Below are 25,875 nucleotides of genomic sequence, written 5' to 3' on the forward strand. Positions count from 1 at the left end.
GGGGAGGAGGAGATAGATGTGAGAGGAGTTAGCAGGAGTAAGGAGTGAATATGATCAAAATATATGAAAAAAACTAAAAATTTTTTAAAAAAGGCTCACTTCTCAGCCTGATGTCTAAAATCAGCTGAAGACCCTGACTCTGCCCCTAAAGGATGTATGGCTACCTTGTCCCTAAAATTAGAAGCTTATACCCAAGGCAAGACACATTTCAGAAGACAGGACACTCTTGAAATACAGAATTTTATTTAAAAACTGTTTAAAGTAGAAAAAAAACCCTGTCAAGAAAGACCAGGTGGAAAAATGGATTCCCAATAAAATGGAATTTGGGGGCAACAGAAGTCTAAAAGGCCACAGAGGAGAAATAATACCACTGTCATTTGAACAATGGCTAGTTACTTGCATTTTTTTTTTTTTTTTGGCATTGTTAATCACTAAATCTGGATTTTCCTCTGAATTCCACACAGAGCATGTACTACATAACAATCTGTCATAAAATACCTGTTTTCTACACACAGCATAAGACAAGCTACCACCAGAAACAAATCAATACAAACACATCAGGGGCTGAACAATCTCAGTAGTGGGTAACATACATTTTGCAGAATTCTGCCAAACAAAGAAAATAAATGAATAGGCTGCGGGCAAAGCAAATGAGGGAGAGTTAAGGAATGAAGTATTTTAAATATTAATATTCAGTCATGGTACTGTATATTCTTAAAAAAAAAAAATTTTAACATTTAGTAACACACTAGAGAATTTTATCTCCAAAAAGATTAGTGCACTGGCAAAGTATTCAGGTGACAATGGAGAGCTGTGGACAGCAGACACCGAACACCCCAGCCTCACAGAGCCCAAGGTGACACTGGCCTTCACTGATCACTTCTTTGCCAGAGGTCCAGAAAGAACTTGCAGCACGATCACCAGCCTGCTGTATTTACAACACTCAGCAGCAAAACTTAAGGAGCAGAGGAGTCCCCAGAGGTCAAGGGGAGTAGAGAAGAGAACGTGTTCAATGTAAACCTAAAAGACAGTACAATGGGGCTCAACGCCCATTCAAATCCCAGAGATGTGGGCAAGTCCCAGAAACACTATAATACATAGGAACTGTTTGAAAAGTCCTCAGGGGAAAGCCCAGTGAAGGCTGAGCTCTGTCTCAGGCACTGCAGGGCTGAGACACCCCCTATCTACCCAAGCTACTACCATGCTGCTTGCTTTTATAGCAGGATGTAACCAGTCAATGACATCAAATGGCTTTCCACAACAACTTTTCAAACCTTCCTGCTGGGCCAAAGACTACATCGGTGAGATTCAAGAGGCCTTGAAAGGCCTGTGACAGCAGGTTCCAAAGGGTCTAAAGTCTGGCCCTTCCTTCCCAGACACAACACCAGACACACAAAATCTCCTGTCATGTTATATTTTATATTTTGAAATATGGAAGCATATTTTAAATACTCTTAAGGCATTTATTTATTAAACGTTCTCTGCCAGAATTTCACATTAGCTTAAAATTCAGTCTTTACATTTCTCTGAGGTTGTCACCTCATTGTGTTACAAAACCCCCTTCTCCATCAGTCAGTGTGACCAGCATCCACATGAAGGCCCCATGGTTGGCCTCTCTGTTCCCCTGGAGAACCAACTAGATGTTAATACTGCTCTGCTACAAGGCAACAGCTCCTAACTCAAACTCATCGGAAAGAGACTTCTGCAAAGTGCACTTTGAAGAGGTACTTTTTGCTTATGAAAAGAAACCAGTGAATCCTCTAAGAATAATAAAAGGGAGTATTTAACAGTTAAGCACATGATTTGGAGTGAAGAATTCGGATGTTGCTCTGCTGGTCCAGGCTGCTTAATACTCTTCTTGTTCTTCCTGTGGGCCCCCTTCATCAGGTATCACAAAGCCTTCCTGAAACGGGAAATGAAGTGGGGGAAAGCTATTACTCAGCACTTAGAGCCAGTTCCTCCCTCTGCTCACTGACTCACAACTTAAGCCTCTCCATGTAGGCAGTTCTTCCTGTCTCACACCTCACACATACCTGGCAATTAAGCACATAGACCAGGTGACCACTATTTTATATTTTTAATCCTCCCCCCCCCCCCCAGCTGAGGTCTGAACCCAGGGCCTTGTGCTTGCGCTCTACCACTATTGGACAATAGCATCATTTCTTTTTTTGTTTGTTTTGATTTTTGATATAAGGTCTCCCTATGTAGCCTTGTTTAGCCTGGAGCTTGTTTAAACATAAACCAGGCTGGCTTCAAATTCAAATTGTCCTGTCTCTGCCTCCTAAATTCTAAGTTTAAATTCGTGTCTACCACACCCAACAACAGACCATTTCTTCTTCTTTTTTTGTTTTGTTGTTTTGTTTTGTGTTTTGTTTTTTCTTCCAGAAAGGGTTTCTCTGTGTAGTTTTGGTGCCTGTCCTGGATCTTGCTCTGTAGACTAGGCTGGCCTAGAACTCAGAGATCCGCCTGGCTCTGCTCCGAGTGCTGGGATTAAAGGTGTGTGCCACCACCACCACCCAGCTAGCACCATTTCTTAATGCCCAAAACTACACACAAATTCATCCTCAAAGCATTAAGTAATGAATATGTATGTGCCTCAATGCATGTTTAAAATATGCATTCCCAGCCAGGCAGTGGTGGTGCACGCCTTTAATCCCAGCACTTGGAAGGCAGAGGCAGGCAGATCTTTGTGAGTTCAAGGCCAGCCTAGGCTACCAAGTGAGTTCCAGGAGAGGCACAAAGCTATACAGGGAAACCCTGTCTTGAAAAACCAAAAAATAAAATAAATAAATAAATAAAATAAAATATGCATTCCCTCAAAAGTCCTTAACTCTAGTCCAGTAACAGTGGTTCACACTTAACACCTGTAATACCAGCCCTCAGTAGGCTAAGGTAGGAGGATGGCCATGAGGCTGGGGCCAGCCTGTGGCTAGAGACTTGAGTTCCAGGACAGCCCCGGATAGAATGAGACCCCGCCTCAAAAAAATTCCTGGCAGAGCACTTAACTACACAGAAGACAAAACTGGATTCAATCCCCAGCTACAAAACAAAACAAAAACATTTTTTAAAAAAATGACATTTGAGCAGGCAGAGTAGCACGCACATATAATCCCAAAATTCAGGATGCACAAACAGGAGTTCAAGGCCATCCTTAGCCCCATGGTGAGTTCAATTCCAACCTAGGTTATGAAACCCTTGATCAAAACAAAAAACCTGAAGTTGACTATCAAGTTCAGTATCCTAACTGGGTGTGGTGGCTCACACCTGTAATCCTAGCACTTCAAGAGGCTGAGGCAGGAGGATTGCTAAATTCAAGGTCAGCCTGGGCTATCTCAAAAGGAAAAGAACGGTTAGTGTTCTGCGGCTCTCAGGGCTGCCTGCATGCATCTGTGCTACACTGGACACCAGTGTTGCACAAAGGACCTGAGACAGCAGGACAGGGCTGGCCCAGGGCCAATGGGAGCTGGGAGGCAAAGAGCAGGGCAGACTCATGGCGCCTCCCCCGCTCATTACAGGGCACGCTGCTCTACCATAAAAATACATCTTGATTTTTCTTTGTAACTAAACTCTATAGCTTCAAGTAGCTAAGATGTACTTTCACTAAAAGACCAAAGAATCTTAGATCTTCATCATCTTTTCATTTCTAAACATGATGCAAACTTTAAAGATTTATTGCAAAAATTAGCAGCTTTTCAGTCATCTGTCTTAATCCTCCAAAAAATTCTAACAATATGTTTAGAAAACTACTAGTTTATATTTGTATAGTATTACATAGACCTTGTGAGGTGTGTGCAATCACAAATACTGAGAAGCAGTGGACACGGCCAGGTATCAGACCCTAAACCCAGGGGAAAGAAAAGCAGTCTTCTCTAATGAACGAGCATGTCATGACTACAAGCTACGTAATAAAGACAGATCCAAAGACAATCACACAGGGAAACAGGCAAGCTCCTGGGAGGGAGGAGGAGCAAAGGCACACAATCCCTGGAGGCTATGGGTGCAAACGGCAAGGACCAAGGACTTGCCTGGCTCCTGATAATGGCAACAACACCTCCAACGGGGTGGTTGAGCTGCAAGGGTGGGAGGCCTATAAACTACAGAAACTGGACAAGCCAGCCACTTCTCTAGTCTATTGCTTCCTTAAACAAAGACATAGGGACTTCAAGGGCTGAAGCTAGCTAAGCCAAGATGCTCTTTAGCTAACTTCCAGGAAATCAAAGATGAAATTTTCTGGTGAACCCGACACTAGAACACAGGTACCAGCACAAAGTGAGCTGAAATCAACAATGCCAATTTTTTTCTTAGTGGCAGAATGGAAAGACAAGACCTCCAGGTAAGCACGTACATCTGTGGCATAAAGAATGTCTACAATCCTCTGCAGTACAGGGTCATTTTCCCCCTCGTTCTCTTGGCAAATCAATTCAATGTTCCTTAGCTTTCCGAAGTAGAAGTCTCTCTCTTTCTCCAAGTCTTCAACAGTAAGCTTCAACACTTTGACCTGCACAAAACAGTGAAAACAGTGAGCATTGCTGTACCAGTATCAAACCCAAAAATGATGTGGTCTTTGATCAAAATAAAACATAAGCAAAAATCCAGTTCAGTTTGATGTCAATTTTCTTCAGCCTCAGATAAATAATATATACTAGTTCACAGCAACCTAGATTATGAGTTCCCAAGAGACTACACCTTAGTCAGGCACGGTGCCATATGCCTTGAATCCCAAGAAGGCAGAGGCAGGCTGATCTCTGTCAATTTGAGACTAGCCTGGTCTACTTAGTGAGTTCTAGGACAGCCAGGGCTACTCAGATAAACCCTTTCTCAAAAAAACAAAACAAAACAAAAACAAAGCCAGGCTATGGTGCATGCCTTTGATCCCAGCACTCAGGAATCAGAGCCAGGTAGATCTCTGAGTTCAAGGCCAGCCTGGTCTACAGAGCGAGATCCAGGACAGGCACCAAAACTACACAGAGAAACCCTGTCTCAAGAAAAAAAGAAAGAAAGAAGGAAAGAAAGACAAAACTGTACCTTAAACTATTAGGGAGCTTTTCCCTGAAATTGGATCAATGGAAAACTTCAGGCCAACTAAGATGGGAGTAGAACCCACAACCTTGCTTAGCAAGATCTCTGTGAGTTCTAAGCCAGCCTGGTCTAGATCCAGGACAGGCACCAAAACTATACAGAGAAACCCTGTCTCCAAAAAAAAAAAAAAAAAAAGAAAGAAAGGAAGGAAGGAAAAGAAAAGAAATTAAGAAACAAATCTTAGCCAGGCGGTGGTGGTACACACCTTTAATCCCAGTAGTCGGATCTCTGTAAATTCAAGGCCAGCCTGATCTACAGAGTGAGTCCCAGGCCAACCAGAGCTATATACTGAGACCCTGTCAATAATAATAATAATAATAATAATAATAATAATAATAATAATAATAAATCTTGTAATTTGGATCTGGAGAGATGGTTCACTTACTGCTCCTGCAAAGGACATGGGCTTAGCTCCTAGAACCAACATGGTGACTCACAACAACCTGTAACTTCAATTCCAGGGAATAGTATGTACCACTTCTGGCCTCCAGGAGCTCCTGAATGCAGCTAGTGAACAGAAACTCAGGCAGGCACACACATATCCACTTTTTTGTTTGTTTGTTTGTTTTTAAGTACAAATCCTGACAGTGTGACACACACCTATAAACTTAGGCCATACACAAGACATTCTAAAGACTTTTTTAAAGTAATTATGTCCACAATGACCTGCATATCAATCAAGAATGACTAAGTACTGCAAGGTAATTGGCACGGAATACAGTGCTGTTCTCAGCAGGGGTTCTCAACCTCCCTCCCGCTGGGACCCTGTAATAACATTCTTTATGTTGTGCTGACCTCCAACCATGACATTATTTTCATTGCAATACTCCGTAACTGCAATTTTGCTACTGTTAGGAATCACAATGTAAATATTTTTGAAGACAGAGGTTTTTTGAAGGCAGAGGTTGTTGAGAGGGGTTGTGACCCATAGGTTAAGAACCAGAAGTCTCCTTTTTCTGATGCACAAGCCAGCTCTAACTCATGTGAACTTTTAAAGAACACTGCAGCATCTACTCCATTCTATCCAGACTATAAGAACAATAAGCAGAACTGTCTTTTGTCCACTATCATTTATCCCAGTGGAGTCTATACCAAATACCATTCCAGACACCTGAATTACTGTGAGCAAGTGTTAGCTCACATCCAGGCATAGTGATACACATCTGTAATCTCAGCATTTGGGAAGCAGAGGTTGCAGCATGGCCACAAGTTCAAGGCCAGCCTAGTCTGCATAGTAAGACCCTGCCTCAAAAGAAAAAAAATGAACAAAAAAAACCCCACAAAGTATTAGCCCCCAGTTCACACATGAAGTATTTAGTCCAGAGAGGCTAACTGATAAGCATAAGTGAAATGGTGGCAGAGCTGGTCTCAGTTCCTCCAGTGCTCATCATGAAGAAAACTGTCTGTTCCTGCAGAATACAGGGTCAACTTGCCAGCCATGTGGCCTTAGCTGACCACTCTTCATGCTCTTGTATTTTTTTTCCTGCAACCACTTCCTCTGAAGTTTTAGGGAGGCCTCCCCTTTTCCTCCACAACTCTGTATTTCACAGTAACAGTGCCAGGTAGGTACCTGAGTCAAAATAATCACCCAAAAGCAACAAACAAGGGTAGGATTAATACAAAGAGGATCAACAGTCCCCAGTTTGTTTTTCTGATCTACCTCCTTAACTGTGAAGAACAGAGCCAGAAGAGCAACAGGCCTTTCCTAGCCCTTCCCTTCGCAATCTACAGAAAGCTACTCTTTGTTATCTTGTACACTCTTAATCCCAGAGAATCCAAGGGCATTCCAATGAGGCTCCAGACTATGATCCACACTGTGGGTCATAACTGCCTATAACTCCAGCACCAGGGGGATCCACTGACCTCTTGAAGCCTGAACCCTGTTCTACTCTGTAGCCAAAGGCTCACACATCAAGAGGACTGATCAGGCAAGCAGAGAAGCCCTGCCCTCATGAGTGAAGCAAGAAACCCACAATGACAGTGTCAACAACACAAGAGGAGCATACCTGCTGCATCAATTCAGCTGCTTCGTCGTCCCCATTGCCTACACCAGGATTCTTTCGCACCATCCCTGGGCCAGCCTTAGGAGCTGCAGTAGTTCTCTGTGTTGCAATGGGTCTCTGAGGAGCTGAGAGAAGACTAACCATGTTAGGAGAAATTTCAAAAACAGAAACACACAGAAGCAAGAAGTCTGTGATCAACTGCTTTCCACAGACAAGTCAGTGAGGGAACTGATATTAGAGGGCCCAGATAAAACAGCACAACACCCCTAACATAAAGTGGTTCTTATCATCCTGGCAGTAGACTTAAGCAGCAATTTTAGCAAGCTCCTTCATGCTGGAGATAGTCCTCCAATGAGATCTTAACTCTGTTGCAGTGAACTGTCAGCTGAAAGGTATAATGACACTGGTACATACAATGATGGACCTTAACCCACAAGCAGGCAGTTTCATGGATCAAAGGCAAACCTTGTATTAAGAACAAATCACAATCCCAGCTGGTACTGGAGTACTCTGTGCTCCATCTGGAAAACTAGCTCCCTCTAACTTATTGCCTCGGACTCACTGGATTAGGTAAAGAAAGGAGCTCATAAAGGCTAGTAGAGCGCGCCTTTCCCGCTGTAACTTCAGAGCTCACCTTTTAGATGTCTACTGGGTCAGGAGAGAAAAAGAACCTCAGTGACTAAGATTTACAGACAGACCTCTCAGTGTTTAAAACCAAAAGGCAGACAAAGCAGTGACAGCAAAGAATCTGCAAGTTAACATAACTAAGAATGCGCTACTTCAAGATAAACACAACACTTCTCACTTCAGTTATTCATCTAGCAATCATTCTGTAAAACAGACATCATGCCAGGTTTAGAAATATCCTATCCTCCCAGCACCCCAAAGTCTCTATCACAGACCTTTCATCCAACCATAGGCATTTCCTCTGGATGGCAGGCACACTAAATGTTTACTACAAGTCACCTGAAATACGCTGCGTCCAACAGCACCTATGCAGTCATCATTTCAACAGCTAAGGACTATGAAGTACAGTTTTGAGTGCGGTCAGAACCCTCCTACACCACTGACAGTAGACACTGCTGATGGTATGGCAGTGGCCAGCTGCTCTGGAAAACAGGCAGTTCTATACACACTTTAAAATACACTCTCGGGTATACATCCAAGAGAAATAAAATGTATTCCACACAGAAACTACACATGAACTTCACAGCAGTATTACTCTAGCAACAGCTCCAGTGACCACCAACAGACAATTGACAAGATATTCCACATAATGGAGTATTATCATGCAATAAAAATAATCAAGTACTAAGCCAGACAGCTTGGGAGGATAAAGCAAGAATATCACAAGTTCAAGGATCAACTGGGCAATTTTATAAGAGCCTGTCTCAAAATTTTTTTAAAAAGCTATGAATGTAGGGCTGATAGGGTTCAGAAGCACACAGTTTCCCTAGCATGTGTGAGACCGGGCAGGCGGGCGGGGGAGGAGAGAGATACAAAAGTAAAGTACCAGCGGAGTGTGGTGACACATACCTTTAATCCCAGCTTTTAGGAGACAAGCAGACAAGTAAGTCTCTGTGAGTCTGAGGCCAGCCTGGTCTACATAGTGAATTCCAGACAAACCAGAATTACATAGTGTGACAGTCTCCACAAAAAAAAAGTCAATAAATACTATAGCACAGATGAACTTTGAAATTAAAGGAAGTCACACACAAGATGACACAAATCCTAAGGTTTCGTTTATAGAAAAATGTTCAAAATACGTGAAGCCAGAAAACAGAAGTGAGTATCTAGAGCTGGGAAAGAAAAAAAAAAAAAAGATGGAGGAAATGAACAGTGACTGCTATTGAGCACAAAATGGGTTTCTTTTTGGGTGATCAAAATGTCCTTAAATTGTCTGTGGTAATAATAGTTATAAAATTCTTTGATTTAAAAAATAAAAGTTGCCTGGGGCAAACGTGTAACCCCAGCATTTGGGAGGCAGAAACCAGTCTGGTCTACATAGTGAGTTCCAGGACAGCCAGAGCTACATAATAAGACATGGTTTAAAAAAAAAAAAAAAAAAAACCACAAACAAACAAACAACAACAAAAAAAAAAGGTGAGGGCTTTTGTAAGCTTTACTGGCTTTCCGTCAGTAAAATGCTTGCCTTAGAAGCCTCAAGGCCTGTGTTGTATTCCCAGAATCCATGTAGCAATGCAGGTTTGTAATCACAGTGATGGAGAGGCAGAGACAGACAGATCCCTAGTGCTCCCTAGCAAGCAAGCTTAGCCTATTAAACAAGTTCCAGGCCAATGAGATATCTCAAAAAGCAGGTGAACGGTACCTGAGGAATATCCAAAGCTGTCCTTGATCTCCAAATGCACTGCACATACATACACACATGAATATATGCATGAACTACACACACCGAGGAGCTGGAGAGATGATTCAGAAGTTAAGAGCACTTGCTGCTCTTCCAGCGGACCTGGTTCAATTCCCAACTCCCACATGGTGGTTCACAACCATTTATAATTCCAGTTCCAGGGAATCCAACACCCTCTTCTGACCTCAGGAAGGCACCAGGTACATATGTAATACACACATACATGCAAACAAAACACCTATACACATAAAAAAACTTTTAATTTTTTTTTAGGTTGAACATTTTAGGAAGGTAAATTGTATGGTGTGTGAATTCTTTCTCAATAAAGTTATTCAAACAAAATTCCAATCGGTGGAGCAGGAGGAACAAACTTCAAAGTCATCCTTGGCTACAGTGGCTCGTCCAGGCCAGTGCAAATGTGATCTTCCCAGTTTAGAAAGAAGGAAGACCTGGGAGCACAGGAAAAGAGGTTCCCATGGAGCTGCAGAGCACAAGTACATATCTGCCGCATGCAGAATCCATGTCCCTGCCAAAAGCACAGGGCAGGCCTATGGCTACTCCTGATTCAGGGCTACAGCATAGTTCTACGTGAAGGACCTATGCCCAATGCTGAATGAGTGGAGTTAGTGGAACCAGGCTGAAGCTGTTTACCTGCACTGCCGGAACTGAGAGGTTTCTTCGGTTTACTCAGAGCTGGAGCAACAAGAGAAGGAGCCACTGCGGTTTCTTGACCTTGTCTGGCAGCTACAGGATCATACTCTTTTCCATCATAATTTGCATCAAAAAACTTCTTAAACCACTGAACGAATTCAAAATTGTCCTGAAATTTTCCTTTTACTAATTTATCCACAGGAATTATCTGCAGAGAAAGATCAAGACCATTTAGACAAAAGCAGAGGCTTTCCATCAAACCTATCCACTCGTCAGAACAACAGAAGTTTGGCCAAAAGGAGAAAATGGTTTTTTTAGAGATCTTACTGCTAAGATCAGTTTGCCTTCAATACAGTACCAACTCTTAGACCCTCCACAGAAAGGAGAATGCTGAACAAAAAAGGAAAAGGGACCAGGGATGGTTCAGTGCCAGCCTGGCTGCCCAAGGCCTTGGGCTGCATCCTCAGCACCACAGGGGAGCTAAGTCATAGCCACACATCAAGACACACTGAAAGGCAGCAGATGTTTCACTGTACCATAAAGAGAAATACCCTGGCTGGATGCAGTGGCACACATCTTGAACACTCTGGGAGCTGAGACAGGAGCATGTCAAACTTGAGGTCAGCCTAGGCTACATAGTAAGATTCTATCTAGAAAGGGAAAGGAGAAAGGGAGGGAGGGAGGGAAGAAAAGAGGGAAGGAAGGAGGGAGGGAAGGAGGGAAGAAAGGAGGGAGGGAAGGAGGGAAGAAAGGAGGGAGGGAAGGAAGGAAGAAAGGAGGGAGGGAAGGAAGGAAGAAAGGAGGGAGGGAAGGAAGGAAGAAAGGAGGGAGGGAAGGAGGGAAGAAAGGAGGGAGGGAAGGAGGGAAGAAAGGAGGGAGGGAAGGAGGGAAGAAAGGAGGGAGGGAAGGAGGGAAGAAAGGAGGGAGGGAAGGAAGGGTGAGTAGGTAAAAAACAAGTCAAACCGCAGGGTGGTGGCACTCACGAGGCAGAGGCAGGCGGATCTCTGTGATCTCTGGTCTACAAAGCTAGTTCCAGGACAGCTAGGCTGTTACAGAAAAACCCTTTCAGAAAAACAAACCAAAAAAAAAAAAAAAAAAGTAAATCTAGAAATTAATATAGCTAGGCCTCAGACTAGTAGAGATTAAAAAATACCAAGAAGACAAAACACTACTAGTACATATTGTGGAGTAATCTTTTTGTACACTGTGAAGAAATGTCACTCAGATTGGTTTCATAAAAAGCTAAATGGCCAATAGCTAGGCAGGATTTTCACCACTGCCCAGTCAAAAAATAAATTTTAAAAGAGCCAGCAAGGCCATGTGTGGTGGTATATGCCTTTAATCTTTAATCCCAGAACTTGAGAGAAAGAGGCAGACAGATCTCTGTGAATCTGAGACCAGCCTGGTCTACAGTGAATTCCAGTACAGCCAAGACTATATAGAAAGACTGTGTGAGTTCGAGGCACCAAAACTACAAAGAGAAACCCTGTCTCAGAAAACAACACAGGGTGGGGAGCAGAAGGATGGCTCCATGACACATGATGCCAAGCCTGGTGACCTGACTTCCCCCAGTTGTCCTCTTGCATGTGCATGTACACACACACACATACACACACACAGACACACACACACACAATCATTTTGTTAAAGATATCTAAAACAAATAAAAAATTTAAATATAAGAAAGAAACCTAAGCAGCAAAGGAATAAAGCTCACTTACTTTGTCAACACCCATCCTCTTGAAACCTGCTTGGAGTATTTTGAAGTTCTGGATGTACTCATGTTCTAGCTTAGCTTGGAATTTCACTTTCTTCAAAGCGATGGAGCCAGGGAAGAGCATGTCCATAAACTGACAGTATGCAGCCCCTGAATCAAGTGACACAAAAGAAAAATTCAATAAACTGGGTAACTGAATGCCATGTTTTCCCCCCAAGACAGAATTTCACTGTGTAGCCTTGGCTAGCCTGAAATTCCCAATGTAGCCCAGGCTGGCCTTGGACTCACAGAGATCCACCTGCCTCTGCCTCCTGAGTGCTGGGATTAAAGGTGTGCGCCACTATGGCCCACTCTAAATGCTACTAGTAAAAAAACATGGTCATCCACATCTACTTAACCCAAATACAATCTGTTAAAGATAGGTCTCATGTAGCCTAGAATAGATTCAAACTCAAAGGAGCAAAGATAACCTGGAATTTCTGATCCTCCTGCCTCCACTTCTGAGTGCTGAGATTTTTAAGCATGAGAAAATACACCCTATTATCTGTGTGGAGCTCAGGGGAAACCCAGGTCTTACCATATACTAACCAAGTGCTTTACATTTCCAGGCCCCAGATACCATTTTAAATTTGTACAGTGGACCACAGACAGCCAAAGAGATAGGGCTACAAAGACAGTTCAATGGTTAAGAACATACACAGCTCTCGTAGTGGACCCCAGTTTGGTTTCCAACAGCCACATCAGGTGGCTCTCAATCACCTGTAACTTCAGCTCCAGGAAAATCTCACACGTCTGTGGGCAACAGCACTCAGAAGGCAGAGACAGGCAGATTCTGTGAGTTTGAGGCCAGCCTGGGCTACAGAGTGAGATCCAGGAAAATGCAAAGCTACACAGGGAAACCCTGTCTCAAAAAAACCCTGTCTCCTGCAGAGAACCTGGGTTTGATTCCCTACACCCACACAGCAGCTCACAATTGTCTGTAATGCCATTTTCCAGGAGAACCAAATGCCCTCTTCTGGTGCCAAAGTACCTGGTGCACATGTAGCATACAGACATACATGCATGTAAAACACTCATATACATAATAATTTTTCAAATCTATTAACAAAATAAGGGGTCCTATGTTTGGTTTTAGAAATATGTAGCTCTGGGAGACCTGAAACTTACTGTGGAGCCCAGGCTGGCAATGAACTCAATCACACTGCCTCAATACGGAGTGCTAACTCAAAGCTGGTTTTATCTGACAAATTCTCTAACATACTTTCAATTTGGAAAACAGGAAGAAAATGAAGGTTGCTATGAAAGTCTAACTCTTTGTTTTTTGGTTTTCGAGACAGGGTTTCTCTGTGCAGCCCTGGCTGTCCTCAAATTCACAGAGATTCACCTGCCTCTGCCTCTCAAGTGCTGGGACTAAAGGTGTGCACCACCACCACCAAGCTGGACGTCTTAACTCTTGTTAGAAATTGTCATAAACAATCACTAGAAAGAAAAATGAATGCCCAGAAAAGGAACAAGGAAAAAAGAGGCAACACATTTCTAAATCTTCAAAGACTCACTCCTGTCCTGGGTGCAGTGGTGCAGACCTGTGGCCCCAGCACTGAGGGCAGGAAGCTGGGGCAGGCAGACTGGCTCAGTGAATGGCTCAGTACCTAAAGGTGCTAGCTAGACGACCCTGGCCATCTGAGTTCTATCCCTGGAACCCAGGTAAACAGAGAAACAATTCCACACGTTGTTCTCTGGTTTCCACTATGCCATCATGGCACACGCATGCCCACACACATACATCATACACACAGTTTTCGTTTTGTTTTGAAGCAGAGACTTACCATGTAGACCAGGCTGACCTTGAACGCACCTTGAATGCCTGCTTCTGCCTCTTAAGTGCTGGGATTAAAGCCATGCACCACCACCCACAGCACAATATTTTTTCTTAAAGCTAAATAGTAAACAAATATACTAACCAACCAACCAACTACTTAGCAGCCAAAGTCGCCTGCCTCTTAGTAAGTCTGCTCAAAGAATCATTAGTTTTTATTTTAGAACTCAAAGAATCCTTAGAAATACTATAACTTTCAAAAATAAACATGGGAGTTAGGGATATAGTTCAGTAATAGAGAATTTGCCAAGTACAAGGACTCTGAGTTTAAGCCTCAACACACACACACACACACACACACACACACACACACACACACACACACACAAGAAATTTAAAAACAAGAACCAAAATATGTGGCCCAATAAATATCAGAGAGGCCAGAAACCAATCACACTGAGCACCTGATTCCCATGCATGGCTGTTCGCATTAGAAGCCCATAGGACACCATACAGTTGGGAAAAGCAGCATTTTCTAGAAGGGGAGTATACCATGTGGCTACAATCTCATTGACCAAAATAGTGTTAATACATTTTTTTAAAAAAAAGGAAAGAAAAAAAATTAAGGTCCCACTAAAAGAGTTGGGGATAGAGCCCAACAGCGGAGAGCTTTCCAGCCGTGTACGAGGGTCCAGGGGGGGCTTGTTTGGTTGGTTGGTTGGTTGGATGTTGTAGAGACAGGATCTTGCTACACAGCCCAGGCTGGTCTGAAACTCTCAATAAATCTTCCTTCCTGCTACTCTCAAATTGGGTACTACCATGCCCAATCCTCCTATCCTTCCCATACATGTCTCAGCTAGAAGAAAATAAAAGAATCAAGTTAAAAGGGGAGGGGTCCTTTCCAGTCTCTGCCTGACTAAGCTTAACTAGGGCAAAGGTTGACAACCCAAGCAGAGCTTCAAGATAGCCCAACAATCTTCAGCAAGACAAGTCCATTCAGCCTCTAGCTTGACAGTGTGAACTGATAGGAGGAGACTAAGGCAGTGTCAGGGTGTCCACGGGCTGTCACAGCTCCACTCTAAGACTCTGCTTGGAAACAGAGACCACAAAATACAAGGCCAAGACACAGCCCAATACCAGACAATTTTTTTTTTTTTTTTCTTTTTTTTTTTTTTTTTTTTTTTTTTTTTTTGGTTTTTTGAGACAGGGTTTCCTTTCCTGGAACTCACCTGGTAGCCCAGGCTGGCCTTCAACTCACAAAGATCCACCTGACTCTGCCTCCCAAGTGCTGGGATTAAAGGCGGGCACCAGCACTGCCTGTCACCAGACAATTTCTTATCTCAAGTGTACTGATTGATGTTCAACCTGGTTCAGTTCAGGGCACTCTTGGAAAGTCTAATGAAAATCCTAGCCAATGGTACACATTTGTAATCCCAGAACTCAGGAAGCTAAAAAAGGTGCATCAGGAGTTCAAGGCCAGGCCAAACCCAGAAAAGGTCAGATATACAATATAATCTGTAGTCCCAGTATCCTAAAGCAGACAGGAAGGGGTCCCAGGAAATTGCCTGGAAGCTGTGGACCCAACCTGGAGACACAGAACTGCAGAAAAGGAGGAAACCTTGCCTCACCAAGGTAGAAGAGAATCAACTCAAGACCTGTCCTCTGACCTCACATGTACACCATGGCACACCAGACCCCTCAACACCCATACATCACACACAAAATAAATAACTCCAGTGCTTTAGTATTAACATACACAAAACACACATGACTGCTAAACATGAGAGTGTTTAGGCTTCAAAGAGCACCTGCAACTTGATCATCTTAGATGATGAATACAATCTGCAGAGAGAGGGCTGAAGAGTCATTAATACAGACCTTCAAATTCAAGCTCAAAATATTTTAACAAGGGAAAATACTATTTTGATTTTTAAAGCAGTAAACAGAACTGTATAACCAGCATTTGTTTTTGCTTGTATGTTACTCACTGTTAAGAATCTGGAAACAAACTACACAGCCAATCCACCAACAGAAGATTAATGCAAAGAAATGAATAGTACTGCCTGCCCACCAGACACAGGGAGGTAAAAAGCAACTCCTGGCTCCTTCTGGACAAAAGCAAGCTTGCTGTCAAAATCACTGTGTGTGAAGACACTCCTTCTCTGAGAGTATCTACGACAGACTTGACTGGCTAGCACTCCAAAGTTGATCCCTGACAGAACACAGGAAGCCTCTTTAATCAGCCTGCCAGTGTCACCAAAGTTCTCACTTGGAGAGTAGAGCCAAGGACGGGCTCCTTACTCTGTGAGCAGGTGGGAGCTAAGGGTTCTGACAACACTCGGTCACTCCACAGCCAGCAGCATATTGCCAGGGAAGGTCCCCCAGCTTTGTACTTGTAGAGAAAAATCTATCCTTACCTCCTAAAGACTGTGCTTGGTGGAAATTTCTGGTCTTTTTAATCCACTGCCTATTAGAAGTTCGATAAGGAAGAATCAGACCCAGTGCTGAAGGCCTTAGACACACAAGGAGCTGAGAAGCACCACCCCTCAACTCCTCAGGAATAGTCTGCAGCTTATCCTGTGTGGTCTCAGGCTACAAGTGAGAGCTGCCTTCCAAAGGCCAATGTGAAACATAGTGCAACCACCTACATACTCCAAGAGTCATCCCACGCAGCTTTCAAGAGGACAACTAGTAATGTATAAAATTTACTAACACATCAGTTAAATGTCCTGTACTCAACACTTTCTACTAAGGAAAAACACCTTATCTGGGATAAGTGGCAGAAGCCAGAAAAACTGAAATACTTCACAGAGTTTATGGTAAGAGTGTCACTATAATTAATTATACACAATTATATCTGTTCAATTCTTTTCCAAATGCCTCTATAAAAATGCAACACAAGCCATGTGTAATCAATCCCTTAGTAATACTACACAGGTAATCCCAACATGTGAGAAGTAGAGGCAGGAGAATGGCCACAAGTTAGAGACCACCTTGGCTATAGAATAAAACTTTGTCTTTTAAAAAAATGGTGGGAGTGGGCAGGGTGATTAAGAGCACTGGCTGCTCTCTCAGCAGACTCAGTTCCCAGACCCACCTGAGGCAGCTCACAGCATCTCTAACTCTGGCTCCACCATTCCAAATGTCCTAACTTTCACAGGCATCCACGTATATGTGAGACAGACAGACAGACAGACAGAAACACACACACACACACACACACACACACACACACACACACACACACACACAAACTAGGTTCAAACCCAGGCTCTGCAATATCTAAGCTATGCCCCATGAGCAATCTCCTCATCTTTAAAAGAAGAGATTTCTACTCACCACCAGGGTCTGACAGATAATCAATAATATTACAGGGACCCCGACAACAGCCACGCTGGTGAGCCAGGACTACTGCTCCAGTTCACAGCTGAGGAAACAGTACTAGAAGACCATCAAAGAATTCATCCAAGGTCACATGGCTCAGAGCAGACTAAAGGCCTCTTCATGCCATGACAAGTCCATGACAGCTCCCAGTCTAAAGAAGAGAAGCCCGAGGCCAGATCGGGACACACACAACTTATCTACACAGGAAGAGATGCATCTTCTAACTAAGTGAGAAATATTTTGGACTGCATTTATAGACAGAAAGAAATTTAGGGAAAAACTGCTAGTGAGCAAGCAGTCTCCAATGAAAACGAAGATGACCTCACCCCCACATTACTCATTACTCACAACACGAGGCAAACAAGTGCTTTAAAAAGCCTTCAACAAACTGTGGCACAGTAATAAAAAGCTGAGAAAATGAATAGGAGCTAGAAGACAGCAGCACAATTCTGAGGCAACCTACTTTATAACAAAATAAGGTTAGTAAAGGCCATTCATTCTTGGGAACCACGAGTTACTGTGTACCATGTACCACCTCCCTCTGAACACCTGTAAAACAGACTGGACCTCAGAGGGCATATGAAACAAACAAATGAAACCAGGGGTAAGAACCCTCCCTCCTCCAAAAAAAAAAAAAAAGGGGAAGTACAAAAGCTGAGCACCACAGGAAGCAGCTAAGGAATGGCAGTCTCTTTAAATCAACCCAAATGGCACCAGTCAGTTAAGAAAAAGTCCAGTGCAAATAGGGTGTAGGGACTGAAGAATACAGGTTCTTGATTTGGAAAAAAGTTCATATTCCCATTGCACTCTTGGCTCTATATGCCTAGATTCATTACTCAAATTCTCTAAGCCATCTATCTTTCCCATCTAAAATCGGAAGCACCTGTACCTTCCTCTTGGAAATACACTGAGTTATTTGAGATGTTTGAGAAATGTTTACATAGCTGAGCCTGGCTGTCCAGGCTGTCTGTAATCTTGGCTTCTTAGGAAGCTGAGATAGAAGGATGGTAAATTCTAGGCTCCACGATGAGTTAAAGCCAGACTGAGCCATTTAGGAAGCTACTGTCTCAAAATTAAAAAGGGGCTGGGACTCAGTGGCAGTGCACTTGCACAGCATGTGTTAAGTCCTAGGTTTAATCACTAGTACCAAAAAAGTTATTTACTAGAAGAGGCAGGGTTCTGATTCTGTGTCATTAATAAGACTTTCCCTCCAGTGCTGGGGACTGAACCCAGACTTGGGCAAGCTATCCAAGTGCTTTTACACTGCATTACATCCACATCCACTAAAACAAGAATTTTAGTAGTTAGAGGGAAAAATATCTTCTCTTCTCTTCCTCTCCTCTTCCTCTCCCCTCCTCTCCCCCTCCTCCTCCTCCTCCTCTTTTCTCTCTCCCTCCCTCCCTCCCTCTCTCCCTCCCTCCCTCCTTCTCTCTCGGTCTAGGGGGCGGAGGTGTTTTTGAGAAAGGGTTTCACCATATAGCCTTAGCTGACCCGGGACTTGCTATGAAAGCTATATAGACTAGACTGGCCTTGAACTCAGATCTCCCTGCCTCTGCCTTCCAAATGCTAAGATTAAACACATGTACCGGGTTGGGGATTTAGCTCAGTGGTAGAGTGCTTGCTAGGCCCTGGGTTTGATCCTCAGCTCCAAAAAAAAAAAAAGGGCTGGAAAGATGGCTCAATGGTTAAGGACACTGACTGCTCTCCCAAAGGACCCGGGTTCAAATCCCAGGACCCACATGGCAGCTAACAACTGTCTGTAACTCAAAGATCTGACCTGCAGGCAAAACACCAATGCACATAAAATAAAAGTTAAAAAAAAAAAAATGTACCCTCACACCCAGCTCTGGTATATATATTCTTGACTTCATATACTAACTGTGGAAGATCCAGTTTTATAACCCTGTGATGCAAGGCTGAGAACATGGCTCAGTGGGTAAGAATTCTTGCTCTCCAAACACAATGGAGACTATCTAAGTTTGAATCCCCAACACCCATGTTAAGAGTCAGGCATGGGGGGCTAAAGAGATGGGTTAGCAGTTAAGAATACTAACTGCTCTTCCAGAGGACCTGAGTTCAATTCCTAGCACCCACATGGCAGCTATCTGTAACTCCAGTACCAGGGGACCCTCACACAGACATACACGCAGACAAAACACCAATACACATAAAATAAATATAAATATTTATTTTTTTATATTTTATGTGTATGGGGTTGAGAGGGAGGAGACAGGATCTCAGTGAGTTTGAGGCCAGCCTGGTCTAAAAAGCGAGTTCCAGGATAGGCTCCAAAGCTACAGAGAAACCCTGTCTTGAAAAAAACAAAACAAACAAAGAAAAAAAAAGTCAGGCATGGTGTGCATGCCTAGAACTCCAGCACTGGAGGACAGACGGGCAGGTCTCAAGACCTCACCAATCAGCCTACCCTGGACTGAGAGCCTAGCCAAACCAGCAAGCTTCTACCTCCAGTCCTCAGTTCAGTGACAGACCCGTACCAAGGCAATTCAGTGGAGAGCAACAGACAAGACACTGATGTCTTGATCTCCACACAGACACAAACATTCATACACACACACTCTTCAGCCATCAAACTCAGTGTTTTGTGAATGCTAGCCAAGTACATTATCAACTGAGCCACACCTCCCAGTACTCAGCATGGATGGCTAAAAGAAAGAAATTATAATCTCTTTGTGGCTCTACATAGAGGTCTGTGCAAACCCTAAGGTCGCATGCATTTAAAAGGTGGTCTAGTGAGCCAGGTATGGTGGCGCAATCTTTAATCCTAGCACTTAGGAGGCAGGCAGGACAGCCTGGTCTAGAGTTCCAGAACAGCCAAGGCTATTCAGGAAAGCATTGTCTTAAAAAGAAAAAAAAAAAAAGGGTGTGTGTGTGTGTGTGTGTGTGTGTGTGTGTGTGTGTCTAGTGGGCCCTCTTACCTGAACACAACTGTTCTATCTTTGTCAGATTCAACTGCAGAGATTCATTGATCCAAGCCAGCATGTCATGTCGACTTAGGTTATCACTGGTGACTGACGTCGAATACACATTCACTGCCATCTTCTACAACATGCAATCAAAGAGAGAAGGCTCCTGTTATGGTGAGCATGAAAGTGAGGGCAAGCAGTTCCCAGGTCACCCAGAACAAATCTCTACAAATACTCAATTTTAAGCCCAGCCTTCTTCCCTCAGAGGTGAGACCAGACACTAAGATTCCAGTCAAAAGACAGAGTTCCATGCATAAATGACTTGAAATAAATGCCCCAACTAGTCAGTCTAAAACGTAGGCCCTACGTTAGTAAGACTGATACACAATTACAAGCCACAATAGGCACTAAGAGATTAGCACGTACTTTATGAAGGAAGGCTGCGGCACAAACAAGAACATTCTGTTCAAAAACACTAGTCCAAGGGCTTTGGGGCAGTTCACAGTATAGAACACGCCTGACACCTGCGCTCCATCATCAGCACCAGAGAAATAAGAAACACAGGTGTGTGTGGCAGTAGCATGCCTGTACTCAGGAGGCTGAGGCAGGACAGCCTCAAGTTCCAGGCCAGCGCAGGCTACAGAGGAAGACCTCTGAGTCCTCATCAACAGCACACACAGGACTGAGGGCCCTGCTCACCAGAAGAGTGCTTGGCACCAAGCTCTAGGCCAATCCATAGCAATACCTATCCACTTTCACAGTTTCCAATAACCTAGGTACTGGAGACAGGTGAGGTCAAGTGACAACCTCTCAAAGTCCCTGGCCCCCTCTTCTCTGCTGCACTCCAACACAGTATGAGGTCTCTAAAGACACCTGTTGCTGAATTGACCATCCTCTTAAGGCCCTCTTCACTCTCTTCATCCAGGGGTGAAGAAAAGGAGGCCCCGAATGTTTACATATACGCATGTGCGTGGAGGTCTAAGGAAAACTTCCTTAGTTCTCTCTTTCTACCTGCCCAGCCTCATTTTCCCATTTCTCAGAAAATGCTGCCCCTCACCTTTCAGAAAACTTCTGAAATAACCTTTTTATTGCCATGTTGCACAGGCAAGCCTCAAACTTCTAGGCTTATGTTATCCTCTTGCCTCAGGCTTGGGAGCAGTTGGGACTACATGCACCCATCGTTACATTCAACTATAAATTTCATTTGGAGCACTAGTAAATAATGGGTGCCATACTCTATAAATACCCATTCAATAATCGCTCTTCTGGGTATTTTTCATACTGTGTGTTTTTGTGTGCACATATACGCATGTGCGTGGAGGTCTAAGGAAAACTTCCTTAGTTCTCTCTTTCTACCATGTGATTCCGAGAGTTCAAATTCAGCTGGTCAGGCTTGGTTGGCAAGGACCTTTACCTGCTGAGCCATCTCACCAGCCCAAACAGTAGGTTTTATAGAGAACCATGACACTTAGAATTGTCCTAATTCCCTGAGACATCAGCCTTGCCACTGCAATAAGGGATGGAATTCACAGCAATTTACAGCAACCTTGAGACGCCCCCCCCCCCAGCTCTCCTGGGTGCTTCACTCCCTCCACCTAGTAACTAGTGTGTGAGGGGCTCTTCCCACACTCATCTCCTGCATGGAGCTGCTGCAAGCCTTGAGTCACACGCTCTAGTCTGAGAACCAAAGACGGGGTTCCTTCTCCTCCCACAGTGACTAGGAGAGGGACTTATGAGCAGTGGTGACTAGGCCTACAGACACAGATGACTTGGCAATCTATGCCCGATATCCCTGCCCTCTCCCCCACCCACAAAACCCCACCTCTCACACAGTGCCTTGAACAGAGTGAGTACTAGGTAACTGTGACGTGTTTCAGACTATGGAGGAGGAAAGAGTGTCTACAGAAACTCTCTTCAGAAAGCTAACAACCAACACTTTCCACACTCCCTAAAAGCAGCTGACAGAGCTAGCAAGAAGACAGCAGTGTAGCGCCTCATTTCACAGGGAAATCATTCCTCCTGCTTCCAGAGCACTTCATCCAGACCCCTGGGACTTCAAGTATCACACTAAAATTGTCATCATTCCTCCATTTTTGAGCTTCCCAGACCAGATGTAGGCCAGGAGGCAACTGGAGAGCCTGGGTCTGAACATGAGTCCATCACATTAGCCATGTGACTTGGGGCAAGTGACTGAAGTCAGTGTACCGCAACTCTAAATTAACACAACCATCTGAAAAGGACCTCAGAGAGAGGTATGAAATGAGGAACATAACATAGCTGGCATTATATCAAACATAAGTCATAGGAACAAACGGGGTCCAGGGTAGGGACCGCCTCTATTTTATGCTATCTTTGGTGCTGAAAACTGTGCCTGATATCTGCTGCCAACACCTCTCAAGATCCCCTGCAAGCCCTCAAATTAGTCTGTCTCAATCTGTTCCTACATGGCAGCCAGAAAGAATTTTCCTGAATCACAAATCACATGAGGTATTTCTCTCCTGCTTAAAAATCCCTGAACAAGTAAAATGCATACTGTGTGCAGAAGGCTATTATCAAGTATCAATAAGAGCCATCCAAACAAAATGACATGATGCCAGGCTGAGCACTTACAATCTGTCTTGGGCATACATGTATACATTGGGTATTGTGTGTCTCAGTGCCATAAAATGAAAGCAGCTGGTAAAGGCACATGTGTCTCCTGACCACACCCCAGCTCAGAAAGGTTAATAGCCCTTCACGATCATGTAATTTCAAACTCTTTCATTAGCAGTACATTAATACCAGGTCCCATGTGCTCCACAAACTCTGTGGCCACTAAATACATGGGATTAGGCACCCTGTGGATGTGCAATAAACATCCACTCACTCAACCAATTAATTGGCTCTTCCAGGCAGTCAAAACAGAGACACTCTCTCTCACTCTTCCTGGTAAGAATGTCTGATGTCTGAGCCAGAAGTGAGGGCCCATGCCTATAAACCTAGCACTCAAAAAGCTGAGGCAGAGACATCACTCCAAGTTCAGGACCAGTGGGCCACACGGTGTGGTGCATTCTAGGCCAGCCAGGCCTACAGAGTTAAGATCTTGTCTCCAAAAAGTACAAAAACGCCCGCTGCTTAGCCTTGGTTTAAGACCCCTGAGCACACCCCACCTTTTCAAGGGCTCTCTGAGCTAGGTATAACCAAAATGAAAACTATCCTTTCCACATACTCAGGTATCTCCCTCCCCCCCAGTGACTCTCCAGGAGTCTCCCTAACTCATTCTATCCCGCTCCTTCACAAAGTAGCTCATGATCTAGCTCTGAAGCTGGATGACCTTGAATTCCTCATTCTCCTGCCTCTACCTCCCAAACACAAGGACTACAGGCATGTGCCACCTCACCTGGCTCCTCGACTCACTCCAATTCAGCACAGGCTGAATTACATCATATTCCTCTCCAAGGACCATCCCTAGTCCTACGGAAAGGCAAGAGGCAGGTGGCACTAAAAAACCAAAAAACTATGTGACCCTGAATGAAACACTTCTCCTTTCCTCAGAAATGGCTTCCCTGTAAAATGGTAAGACCCTACCTTGTACAAAGCTGTGGTAAGGATTAAGAAAGAATCTGAGTGAACACCCCTAACAGAAAAGTTAGGCTGGCACTTTGACCCAAGAGGCATGCATGTCTGTATAAAATACCCTTGCTAGATGGGGAGAAGGGGTAACACACAGGCTATGCATCTGGACTGAGTTACCTTCTGGGCAACATAAGGCAAGTCATTTCACTACCTAAAGTCTCAGATTCGCCTCTGCAAGTGTCAGTGAACAGAGAGAGCAGCTCAGTGACCCAGGGCTTGCCCGATGTGGAGGGTGGGGGAACTGGAGTCAACTCCCAGCACCACCAAGAAAATAAAATGAACAAAATACATCAGAGGGGAAAGAAAGAAGGAAAACGAAGCTAACGTATCCTTAAGACAATGTGACTACTCAATGACACAATGCTAAATCAAGCTCTAATGGGCACTGCACACAGCAAGTGCCCATTAGAGAGCTATCTTGATTAATGCTCTTCAAGACATCCATCCCATCACGGGCAGACATCAGGCCTCGCTTAACTTCCCTCAATGGGCCTGCCTCCAGATCCTCATCTCCAAGGGGCAGAGGTCAGGCCGCACCCTGCGGTGCTAGTATCATCACCCTTTTGCAGTAATTACAGAAATCATCTTGACCATGTACTCATTTTCTTGCTTCCTAGCTCTCTGCCCACAAAGCAGACTCCTAGAAAGCATGTCTTTGCCTGTCTACTCCCTGATGGAAGCGGGGCCTGGCATCCACTAGGCACTCAACCAACACCGGTGACCGCCTTACACTTGCCAGGCACCGCGCCGAGACCTTTCTGTGCTTAATCCTACTGTCCCCATTTCACAGATGAGGAAGCTGAGACACAGGGAGGCTGAAGCGTCTGCCCTAAGGTCGCACTCTGGGGCCCAACACCGCAGACCCAACTCCCCACCCATCATGCAACGACGCCTCCTACACCGAGGGTCCCCACCTCACCCCTCGCGCACACCCTCCGGGCTCAGCCGTACAGCCAGGACCTCGCCGGTCGCCACTCAGTGGCCCCCCACTTCCGGCCCACGCCCCGCCCCCGGGACAACGGAGCGCGCGCCCCCGGCCCGGCCCAGGCCGCGCGCCGGGCCACGGCTCCGCCCTTCCCCCCACCGCCCGCGCGGCGCCGCGGCGCTCACGAGGGCCGCCTCCCGTGAGCTCCGGACCGCGGCCGCCGCCCGGGCCCGCCAGCCGCCTCACCGGCTCTCGGGGGACCCCGCGTCCACTGCTCGCGCGCCCGGCTCCGGTTCCGTCTTCGTCTCGTTCAAACCGTCGGACCCCGCCCGCCCGCGCGCAATGACTTCACACGCACCCCGCCGTGACGCGGCGACGCACGGGCTCGTCATCGCCCGCCGGGCCTTTTATAGAGACGGACAGGCCCGCGCGCCGGAGGCGGGGCCGAGCCCTTGATCGACAGCGGGGGTGCCCGGGGGCCGGGAGCAAGCCTGTTGTTGGGCACGTGGTCGGTTGTGGCCAATGAGTTGTGAGTCCTCTTAGGAGGCGGGGTCCAGTGGCACATACCGGTTCTCTGCTTGGTTTGACCGAGGTAAGCGTGTTGAATGGGCTCGGGATGAAGCTGGGTTGACGCTCGCCTAGCATGCATGAATCCTTAATTCAGTCCCCAACACCGCAGAAACCGGCTGTGGTGGAGCACACCTGTCACTCCAGCGGCTTGTCATCATCCCAGACCCTCTGTGAGTTCAGGCTGTGATAACATGAGACCCTGTCTCAGGAAAAACCAACAAACAAAGAAGAAACCGGCAGTGATGGGCCACTTCTGTACACTTGGAGAGGAAAGAATCGCTGCAAATTCAAGGCCAGCCTGGTCTACCTAGTAACTGGCCACCCGGAGCTACACAGCGAGATCCGGTCTCAAAACTAAAAGAAAAAGGGTCATCGAAATGGTTCAGCAGCTACATGCCCCCAAACCTGGGACCTACTGATAGAAGTTGTCCTCTGACTTCCACATACGTGTGGTGGCTCTTGCATGCCTACACACACACACACACACACACACACACACACACACACACACACACACTGTGCACACAAGTAAATGTAAAAATAAATGAATGAATGAATAAAGAAAGAACGAGAAAGAAAGGAAGGAAGGAAGGAAGGAAGAAAAAGATGGATTAGCCTGATGTGGTGGTGTAAACCTTCAAACCCAGGACTCAGTAGGTAGAGATAAGTGAATCTCTGTGAGTTCAAGGCCAGTCATAGTGCTGTGCCACAGTGAGACTTTGCCTTTAAAAAAAAAAAAGGTAGACACCTGTCTTAGTTAGTGTTTCTATCACTGTGATGAAACATGACCAAAAGCAACTTAGGGAAGAACGTGTTTATTTGG

At 45.0% G+C, this 25,875-nt stretch overlaps 1 protein-coding gene across 4 annotated transcripts; it reads right to left on the reverse strand.

Moving 5' to 3' along the window:
- Positions 1–226: 226 nt before the first annotated feature.
- Positions 227–24,885, reverse strand: Mapre1 (microtubule associated protein RP/EB family member 1). Of its 4 annotated transcripts, none has more exons than XM_036185850.1 (7): positions 24,729–24,885; positions 19,955–20,078; positions 11,823–11,968; positions 10,102–10,309; positions 7,086–7,207; positions 4,346–4,498; positions 227–1,903 (listed from the first exon to the last, which is right to left on the reverse strand). In XM_036185850.1, the coding sequence occupies exons 2-7, from the start codon at positions 20,073–20,075 to the stop codon at positions 1,847–1,849; spliced, it is 807 nt and encodes a 268-aa protein (XP_036041743.1). In that variant the 5' UTR covers positions 20,076–20,078; positions 24,729–24,885; the 3' UTR covers positions 227–1,846. The 4 variants fall into 4 exon arrangements, with proteins under 4 accessions (XP_036041743.1, XP_036041745.1, XP_036041746.1 ...); XM_036185852.1 differs by lacking the exon at positions 24,729–24,885 and adding an exon at positions 24,477–24,540; XM_036185853.1 differs by lacking the exon at positions 19,955–20,078 and having other exon boundaries at positions 24,729–24,884.
- Between the last annotated feature and the right edge of the window lie 990 nt (positions 24,886–25,875).

This window comes from Onychomys torridus, chromosome 4 (assembly GCF_903995425.1).
Source record: "Onychomys torridus chromosome 4, mOncTor1.1, whole genome shotgun sequence".
Classification (NCBI taxonomy): Eukaryota; Metazoa; Chordata; class Mammalia; order Rodentia; family Cricetidae; genus Onychomys; species Onychomys torridus.

Coding starts and splice junctions, on each gene's coding strand:
- Mapre1 (XM_036185850.1), bottom strand. CDS start 20,075: ATGGCAGTGAATGTGTATTCGACGTCAGTCACCAGTGATAACCTAAGT. Junction 11,969..19,954: donor GATAGAACAGTTGTGTTCAG/GTAAGAGGGCCC, acceptor CACTTGATTCAG/GGGCTGCATACTGTCAGTTT. Junction 7,208..10,101: donor TCTCAGTTCCGGCAGTGCAG/GTAAACAGCTTC, acceptor GTCTTCTCTCAG/CTCCTCAGAGACCCATTGCA.